This window comes from Ornithodoros turicata, chromosome 7, assembly GCF_037126465.1.
Source record: "Ornithodoros turicata isolate Travis chromosome 7, ASM3712646v1, whole genome shotgun sequence".
NCBI lineage: Eukaryota > Metazoa > Arthropoda > Arachnida > Ixodida > Argasidae > Ornithodoros > Ornithodoros turicata.
This window is the reverse complement of record NC_088207.1, coordinates 53,268,051-53,278,024: the sequence shown is the minus strand read 5'-3', so window position 1 is coordinate 53,278,024 and position 9,974 is coordinate 53,268,051. Positions and strand designations below refer to the sequence as shown.

General features: G+C 42.6%; 1 protein-coding gene across 2 annotated transcripts; it reads right to left on the bottom strand.

Moving 5' to 3' along the window:
* Positions 1-4,095: 4,095 nt before the first annotated feature.
* LOC135401550 (golgin subfamily A member 5-like) lies at positions 4,096-9,969 on the bottom strand. Of its 2 annotated transcripts, none has more exons than XM_064634016.1 (19): positions 9,550-9,969; positions 9,394-9,471; positions 9,273-9,344; positions 9,144-9,200; positions 8,936-9,045; positions 8,581-8,758; positions 8,422-8,508; positions 7,700-7,759; positions 7,478-7,554; positions 7,174-7,237; positions 6,976-7,062; positions 6,608-6,660; positions 6,160-6,226; positions 5,835-5,863; positions 5,453-5,522; positions 5,315-5,392; positions 5,178-5,240; positions 4,761-4,852; positions 4,096-4,531 (listed from the first exon to the last, which is right to left on the bottom strand). In XM_064634016.1, exons 1-19 carry the CDS (start codon positions 9,661-9,663, stop codon positions 4,483-4,485), a joined length of 1,485 nt encoding a protein of 494 aa, XP_064490086.1. In that variant the 5' UTR covers positions 9,664-9,969; the 3' UTR covers positions 4,096-4,482. The 2 variants fall into 2 exon arrangements, with proteins under 2 accessions (XP_064490086.1, XP_064490087.1); XM_064634017.1 differs by having other exon boundaries at positions 9,273-9,329.
* Between the last annotated feature and the right edge of the window lie 5 nt (positions 9,970-9,974).

Sequence of the window (9,974 nt, the reverse complement as noted above, 5' to 3'; positions counted from 1 at the left end):
CAGTTTGTGTGTTCCGGCCTCAATTAGTTTTTACTTGCGATTGTGAGAGAGGAACTCCGTAAAATATATTTTTCGCTGCCTTAATTTCAAGTCAGCGTCACGTAAGCCTGGAGCAACTAAAATTGATGAATTATTTGTGCTCGCCGGTGCGACATAGCTAACCTTAATAGACTGTTGCCATGAGGTTTCGAGCTCGTCAAACCTCTTTTTCTTTTTTTTTCTTCTCAAAGCAAGGAGGGATCAATTGGCTTGAGTGAGTCACAGTCTGACCATATGTGTTTACATTCTTGGAAAGCCTTTTGGCAAGAGCTACTCCGCCGTCCCTTCCTGTTTATGTGCATTGTGCGCGTGCCCGTCCCTCGATATGTATTTTCAGACACGGGCTTCTCTCTCAATGAAAGAGACTCCGTTTACAAAAATATGTCAAGTGCAGCGGGGAGGAGTGATTAAAAATACAAGAAAACAACAATGAATGTAAAAAGAATGGACGGCAGGGAAAGAGTGGGCCGTACACGAGAACTGAGATTGATGGGAAGGGACGATGAGTCATTGGATAATTTTTAGATTAATTCATAGCCGAGAGGGTATAAACTAGTTTTTTTTTTTTGTTTTTTTTTTTTTTCAGTAATGGCCGTTTTGATAGCATGTGGGCTGGTTTACTATGTTTAAAAACATTTATTGCTCCGTTTGCACATGCAGTGGAAGGTTCATTTTTATCCTGGCAGTGATGAGAGATGCAGCACGCGCTTAGTGACACTTTTAGAACCAATTTCTATTTGGTTCCGTCTTTTACCTGAGAGCACCCTGCTCCTTCAGATATGTGAACCCGGTTACTAAATTCGAGACTGTGGGGTTTATACCAGAACTTCCGCAGAACTATATGTATAGTACCTTTCGACTTTGCAGTTCAAGCACGCCAGAATGGTACGATACAGTACCCAACAGTAACAGTGTGAGGCCCAGAAATGAACTCGCACAAGGAATATGTGTCCATGTGTCCACTCTTTAATACTTGCGTTTGACGTTCCATTTCAACGTCCAGGTCCAAAAGCGCGGACACCTCGTATATACCGCGTCCCACCGAAGCACACGGCAACTCTACGCCTTCTTCCGTTCAATGCCCAACGTTCAACAACCCTTCAAACCCAAACAACTTCGCTGGCGCTCTAGCGTATCCGATGTCATCTAGGCGCCTCAACATACAACTGGGTCTCTTACGCAGATGGGAAGAAACTGAAAAGGACTACACACATGTGAAACTCTAACACAGTGGGGTGGTGCCAGGCATATGTGGTACCTTGCCGGGTTCTGGGACATCTTGGCAGGGTGGTGTTAAGAAGGTGTGCAGGAGGTGCTGGGGAAATCCTTGGATGGTGCAATGTTGGACAAGAAATTTTTGTCACTTTAACCTGTTAGAAACCTGGACGCACTAGTATAGCACTAGCTTTCACCACAATGTACAGACTTTAAAACATATGACTCCGATTTTTAGCCCTCGAATCTGCAGACAGCATGTTGACGATGAAAGATGAAAGTCACTGAAAAGGTTAGCCAGCTGTAGGACTCGAACCCACATCTTCTGGATTACCATCTTTCATTGTTAATTTCTTAGGCAGCTTGAGGCCTTGTATGTGATTGTCCCTTCTATGTTGTTCCAGCCTCAGAACATCAGTTATAGCATGTTGGCGCCTGAAAGAAAGGTCCTATACGTGTTATGTCGTGGATCGGTTGAGTCCAACGTCAAATTTCCTTCCGGCAGGAGTCCCTTATTGGCCTAATTTTCCCTGGCACCCTTCTCTCCCATGCTGCGCCCACACTTGGGCCTGGCTGAGGCTCAACCAAGCATGTGTAGCCGAAGCAGAGCGATGCTTCAAGAAGCCTTGGGAATGAGTGATACCGTTTCTGTCTGCCGCTATGAAAAATGAAAATCCTGTTTGCATAAGGAAGGCAGACTGGTGTTGTTGCACTCCACTGTTTCAACAACTTTGTTCGTGCCGCGTAATTTTTCTCCGGGGGCTCCTGCCACACGTCTATAAGCAAACAAACACGTCAGCTTCAGGGTCACTCACACGTCTTTGGGAATGGGATGTTGCCCAGCCAAGACGAAGGGAACGCGGTGTGGTCAACGTCTGACACCTTCGTCATTGATATCCGGCTGCCTTTTGGGCGTTGTGCCATTTGTGCCTTGAACCCTCGGACCTGCGTCACTGCACAGGCTGTGCGTGTGTGTGAGGCAATACCTTGATAGAAGTCAGAGCTATATATTAAAGGAGCGTACCAGCGGCATGGTGATACTGGTAGCCAAGGTTTGCTGAAGACTGGGAGATCGTGGGTTCGAATCCTATCTGAGGTTTTCCCTGGGTTTTCCGAAGACTTTCCAGACGAATGTCGGCACAGTCCCCCTGAAGTCTGCCCAGGATGCATACTAACCCCCCTCCCCTGTCCCCCACTCCTTCCTGCTGTCATAGCCACAATGGCTTCGCGGTGCTGACACAGAATCAAAAATAAATAAATAAATAAAGGAGCGCGAAAATTTCCCCTCTCAGAATGTATGATACCATTACCTTGACAGCAATACAAAAGGAACGGGAGTCAATTTGAGTTCTCGCTCTTCTTTCCTTCTCAAGAGGTGCGACACGGCAGTGCCCTTAGGGCGGGAAATCGTTTGATATGAGACAAATGGGAGGCAGTCTCGTATTCTTGCGCCTCCTGCGAAAGATAGAAGGAAGAGCAAATTGGGGGCGGTGTCCTTCGTGCTTGAGGCGGACTCACTTCTAAGAAAGTCTATGAGGAATTTTTGTTCGCACGGTTCACGTAAACCACGCGAAATTTCTATGCGAAACCGGTGCAGGTGTGTTTGTTTTGGGTTTATCTAGGGAATGACACGTTTTTTGAAGGCCTGAAGCGAGTCACTGATTTTTAGCGAATTAAAGTTTGTCTAATTTTTTGGGATTCCATGGGAGTTGCAACAAGTTCGCTTCCCTAGACACTCACGATCGCGATATATGTGCAAAACAAAATGGTGTCATTCCCTGAAGCAGCAGCAAAGGGATTTATTACAATAACTAAACTGGACAAAATTCCCATAGTTTTCGAGTCTCGTGCGAATGAAAATCGTGCATTTGTCGTCTGCTAGAATGCTCCAGAGCCGTTGTACTTTGCTCTGTGGTGCCACCACCGTTCTCTCTGAGCAAGAGGGGCCCCTCTTCCGCTTACCGTTTTCTCCGAGTTCTTTCTCTATTTTTTTTCGTCACGGAGAGCCTGCGACCGCTCGTATGCATCGGACATGCTTACTCGTAATGGGTGGGCCGTGGACGGAGCCACCGCTCGCCATTGATCGGCCGCTGTTTGTATCTCACGTTCGCGGAAGCAGTGCCGGCATCTACACTGACTTTCGCGTGAACACGTGGAGAGGAGCCCTCCAGTCTCTCGCGTCCATCTTTTTGGCTCAAATTTTTGTGCCGTTTGAGGAAACTGGTTCAGCCCCAGCGTAACTCTTGACTTGGAATGATAAATAAAACATCGAAACGTGGCACATCCAGAGTGAGGTCCCCGCCCCCCAAGTTACTCTCCTTTTTTTCTTTCTTCGTAGTAAACGGGATCTCAATGGAGTCGTTGAACAAAAATGTGCAATGGGTGAATCCCGTTCCAATTGTATTGTCAAACTAACGGCATCCTTACATTTAATTAGGATATAATTTTACAGTTTAGTGACCCGTTCGACATGACTTTTCCTTTTATGCACAATGTCAACAGGCAACCGCAGACACTTAAAAGCTTGAAGCGTCAAAGCCATTGGTGTTTATGGCAGAACAAGGTGAAAATTCCTCAGTAACCTCAACAATGCACACAGACGCATTTTCCATACATTTGACATTGACACTGCAAACATAATCCTGTCCTGCCTAGGACAGATCTAGGGGCAGGGGTCCAGATGTCCTGACCCTCTCGATTTCTGTCGTTCATGGAGTGCTTCAATTGGTCTTGGGTATGTCGTACGTAGCATGCTGTCCTGGACAGGACCCCATGTCAGAAAAATCCTGGATCCGTTACTGCTCGAAGGCATGCAAAAAAATGTGAGTGCAGATGCAGGTGATAGATAAATATACATATTTATTTAGTACAGAGCAGGTTTTGCGCGTAATCTCAGTCCACGTATTGATTAAGTAGGGCTTTCCAAAGATACGGGACACATAACTCGCATTGACAGAGATGAAACCTTGTATATCACTCCTCCCAGGGGAGAACTCTTTGGAGGAAAGGGAAAAATACAAAAAAAGGTTTTCATGAACAAATGCAATTTGAACATCACAACGCAATGAGCCGCCAATCGAATTATTTGTACTACTAGGAATGGCACATCGCCGACTCCAACTGCAGTTGCTAATAACCAGCAACACCACATCTGTAAACCTAAAAGTATATTTAAAAATGTAGCAAAATATCACAGGATGTTGTAGTATGTTCAGATGCCTTGGAACGTTAGAAGGGTGACGACTTTTTCCCTGTACCCTTGCGCACTTTGTTGATCCTGGAAACGGAAGGCTGTTAACACTTATGTAGTTAATGGTATTAATCGCATTGGATTAATGTCATTACAAAGATGACACTGATCTCCATTTTATAACGACTCAGGAATGACATGACTACAAACACCTGAACTGAGTGTTTGTACTGTTACATAAGATCAACGGGACATCTTGAGGTTCAACCAAAAAAAAGTGTACAGCAAGAATTTCAAAACTAACTGTACCACCTACAGGGATTCAGTCGACCTAGATGTCTTCGCTTTGAGCTCCAGCTCTAGAAGGCAGAGGCCACGCACTTCCTGTATCACCCAATAGAGTTTACCCTGAAACGAGCATTAAGTTAGTTGGCCTTGTGCAAGATTTCCTCATAAAAGGTTACACTGAATCCAGTATCCTGATACATGCACGGTTATTGTAAACATTTTTCACTGTGGCACTTCCAAACCCCTCTCTCTCTGCCTCCCCCCTCTCTCTGTTTTCACTGGTGTACGAATGAGATCTCATAACACGGCATAAATGCAGGCCATCTGGTGGAGAAACACTGTACTAAAAAAGCCCGAGCGTGGGCACACGAACTGTTTCAGTAATGAGTAATGTGCTGGAGCAAAGGTAAACCCCAGTAAAACTTAAAATGCAACGTCAGCATACCTTCATCTCTGCCACTAGAATTTTTGCAGGTTGTCTTTCCACTGTCTCAGAAGTAAACAGTGCCTAAATAAACAAAATTTTAAAGTCGGACAATGAGCAGAACTGTCAATGTGAATGTTTCTAGGGTTAGTAGGTACCTTAAACGTGTCTGAAGATCGTATTGACAGCAGGCCTACTAGCAGGTCTACTTTCTCATTCATGTATTGCGCTAAGTCCTACGAAGAAAAATATCAGATGAGAGCAGGTACAAACAATTTTGATAACATCTATCACACCTGATACGCTTTCTCCTTCTGCTGGTTTGACTTTGTCATGCTCGATATCTGCTTTTCACAATCCTTCACCCTGCCAAAGCATAATTAGTATTTTGTTTTTACTAACAACTAAATAAAGCAAGGTATGGCAGAACCTTATTAGTTTGTTAATGCATAACTCCCGAAAATATTTCGGCTTCAGGCACCTCTTGCTTTATATTGGAATTCTCAGAATTTAAAGAAACGGCTCGTCGTGGGGATGAATACCAAAACAGTGTTTCCCCACATTAAAATTCTGCATCATAACATTATTCAAAGTAATCTAAAAATTAGTGTTCACCGATGATGAACTAATGAGGTTCTTCTCCATGTACACATGAAGAGCGTAACAAGTGTTACGTACTTGTCTTCTAGTTTCTTCTGGATTAATGCCTGCAAAATATTAGAACAATGTGACATTAGTGCTAAGCACCACCAACCTATATCTTGGGAAAGCACACGCATGTAAATGTCACATATGTCAAACCAGAAATAGGAGCTCCTCTTTTGCAATCCCTTCACCATGGTGTGTGCATGTGTGTGTGTGGTGATTTTGTAAGGTGAAAAGTGACTTCACCACCTGGTCATCAGAAGGCATGGGCCTTCTCCAAGTGATTAGTTTGCCACATTGATTTCTCAACATGGGCTAGTGTAGAACACATGAATAGTACAAGTAATGGAACATATACCTGCTTTTGAAGTCTTCTGTCAAAACTAAGACAGACTTCTTCTATGTCTCTCTTCTGAAGCTTCAACCTGAAAGAGTAACACAAACGTAACTAAGCTACGCATGACAGTACGTATGTATTATCTTATTACAAATCATCTGCGTGTAACAGGGTTCTTCGCGAATAATATTACATTCGTTTGAGGGGCTGGACATCTGCTAAGGCTGTGTTAGTCAATCAGAATTTAGTTGAATTGATTTACAATTCCTTTGGAACTATACACTAATGTGATTCACAAGTTAGCTGGGCTGTCTTGCAAAATGTTGTTCATTTCTAGACCATCACCAACCATGAAATAAAGACCTTTCAACAATGCACAGTACTTACACATCAACCTAACCCAGATCTAAAACAAAACAAAAGACAAGGAGTGTTGGAGGCACTGCAACACTAATATTTCTGTAATCACCTTTCGTATTCACGTGACTTTGTTAGCTGTGAAATGTCGTCGGAATGCTCCACCTGAAAAAATTCAAAAAAATAAAAAATAAACTGGACTACCCATTTGGTACATTTTCAAATGTCAAAATGCTCATTTTATGTTGTGTTAGGTCGACCCTTTCGAACAATAATGTAAAATATTTATAACAACACAGAAAAACAACATCAGCTAAGTCTCGAGTATTGCAAACATTCTTGAGCTTTTAACAGATATTCCTAGTAAATTTCCAACTTTGCATCGCCATGGGAGTGTTGAATAAAACATGAACCGTGAGAATCTGCAAAGACATGTAAGATACACAGATAAACATCAATAGATAAACATCAAATTTTTACCTGTGCAAGTTTCTTCCTTAAGGAGGAACACTCCTTCTTTAAATTATTGTATCTGGATGTCATTTCGGATAGCTCCTCTTCCTTTGCCTGGGTAGGAAAGAACAGGACATTTTATTGCACAAACTTTGCTTGAACAAAGATGTGTTACTATCAACATCAGCATTAAACCCCTTTTCTTTAAAAAAAAAGTTTCTGTACCTTGCATTTTGCAACGGTCAAGTTGTGTTCTTCCTCTACCTTTGTGCTCTCAAGGTCTTGGCTCCTATTGGCCAAAATTTGAATCATGTCAAACAAAAATTATGATTATCCTAACTGCTAGAATTATTATTGATAATCTATCGCACTTAGTTATTACACTACTTATACATTGCTGCAGTGGCGATTTAAAAAGCTCACATAATGGGCCCAGAAAAAAGCTTTAGGCCATTTTGGAGGCAAGAAAATTGCACTGACAAATCAAGCAGAAACTGTCTGATCTTGGCATAAATTGTCAGGTAATCACCTTTGAAGATCGGCTTCAAGTCGGGACACTTCCTCGGATAACTGTGACGTTTTCTGTCTCTCCCGGCTGTGTTTCTCCTGCATGAAACAAACGAACGCCCCACGCCGGTGCTTTCGATCAAGTAATTCCTAACAGCACATGCTTTAACCCTCTCAACGAGAAATTGTCTACGGATTACAACGGGACATGTCCATCCATGCTTATTGGCACATCCGCACCAACCTGCCAGGAATGTAGCTCCAGCTGCAGTTGCCTGAGTTCGGTATCTTGAGTGTTGCGTTCCTATGTAAGAACGAGGAGGGGGTCAGAAGGGAGTCAGGGTCATTTTCAATGTAGACCTGTCTTTGTAAGCTAACTTTATCAAAAAGATAGTCCATGACAAGCACAGGGGGTACCCATCGAGAACTCACATTTCCTACACACGGTGGATTTCGACTTACGCTATTTGATGGAACCCATCATCTTGTGAGCACAGCTTCAAGGAACCAACTACATACTAGCATAATAATACGAAAGAGCATGCATAATGTAGTAATGTGTAAGGTGAGACTATCAAACTGGTGGATCCTTTATTTGGGAACCACTGCAGCAATCCACTGAAAGCATACTTCATGTGCAGTGCATCTTTATAAAATACATTTCTGTCAGTTTGCATGTAAATCTGAAGTTCAGCCGTCTCTGTTGACAACTCTGATAAGTATTGCCAACATCTTCTACAAGCTTCCCTTACTGCTATGCTGTTTGTTCTTTCATCAATTTTGACCCATTTTTGCAGAAAATAAACCATCTGATTTCAAACAATTGCTTTTGTCTGATTCACTATTGAAGTCGGCCATCAGGTAAATGAAAGAAACACAGAAAAACAAACGTTGAATATATCCGGTAATATAAGTATCGGTCCTAAGGTAGCGATGTATCGAAATGTGAGAGAAAAACGTACTCACTTTGGAATGTTTTGATTTCTGTGAGAAAAGTTCCTGTTCCAACACCTCAACTTTACCCTCCGCCTTAGCGAGCTGCTTCTTCAGCTCCTGTGAATAAGGGAAAGGTCGTGAAGTTTTCTGTCGAGCCAGAAAGTTGAGCGCGTTTGAGTGAGTCGATACCTCTTCGGTGCGTATGGCTTGTCGCTCAAGCTGGGCAATTTCTCGTTTGTGCTCTTCAACCAGTTGTTCAGAGAAGCTGAGCTTTCCTTCAAGGACTACAACTCGTTTCTCTTTTTCAGCCAAGAGTTGAGCACTTTCCGTAAGTTGATGAGATAGGTTGCTGCATTTAGTTTTCAACCTGCGGAAGCAAACAACATGGCAATTTCTGGAGCAAAAAGCTTTACAATTCCTAGTTAATCATCTGTGTAACACCTTAATGACCTTTAAATAAGTGCAATGAGAACTTTGGTGAAGTGCTCAAATAAAATATAATGCACATCATGGAAATGTAAGTGAACAAATTATTTTCCCATACTTGTCAAGGGCTGAGTTATATTTTGCATGTAGATTCTGGTTTCTTCGTTCCAGGTCAATGATGGTCTGTTCTTTATCTCGTAGCATTTTCCATGTGCTTGTTTGCGGTTCCTGCAATGTCGATTGAAATGGCATTAACACAATACTTTATGTAAACAAATGACTAGAGAACCTGTGTGGCTCAGAAAGCAGACTTGTAACACACTTACAGAGCTCATATGCCAAGGCTGTAATGAAACACTGCCACCCGGTTGCTGTTCAGGTTTCTGAAATACATGATATTTACAAATAACTCATGGAAAAAGGAACATCTGTTGGAAGAAAATTGTGCTACGTACAACTTGGAAGCTTCCACTGCTAATCTGCTCCTTGCAGGCAATAATGTCCTCCTTCAGCTGTAAGCAGAAAAACTACATAACTGCTGTAAAATGAGCCGACACACTCAAAAATGTATCTCACCTTCCGAACTTCTGCATTCTGCTCTTCATGATACTTGTGGAGCTTCTGATCTAAGTTCTGTATGTTGCAGCTTGTGTCCTGCAGGTGAAAATCACTTTCAAAAAATTTTGTAACATACGAAAAATTGTTATTTAAAGTGAAAGTAACGAAATTCACCAAGAGTGCAGATGAAAGCTGCTGGACGGTGGAAACGATAGATTCCTCAACCGTATTACCATTTAACTGATCGGGAACAGAAACTGAACTACCGTCCTCTTGCTCACTTCCCATGGCAGTCGTATTTCGAATTACTGTGACGAAGGGGTTAAAGTAGAACAAATACCATGGAGCTCAGTGAAACGCCATTCCACCGAGTGTTTTTTGTGTGTTCGCGAGCTAACGAAAATCAACCGGTCGCAGACGACAGTCAAATAAACTTGCACGAATTTTAAACAAAAATCCTTCTGGGGAAGAATGTAAGCGATGTAAACACAATGCTGTCACATGCATGCGCGAATGTAAACAAACATTGCCTCACTCCATAATCACTCGCTACAACTGACTCAACTCAACACTCAACATGCGCGGATGCGCGGTGCGAA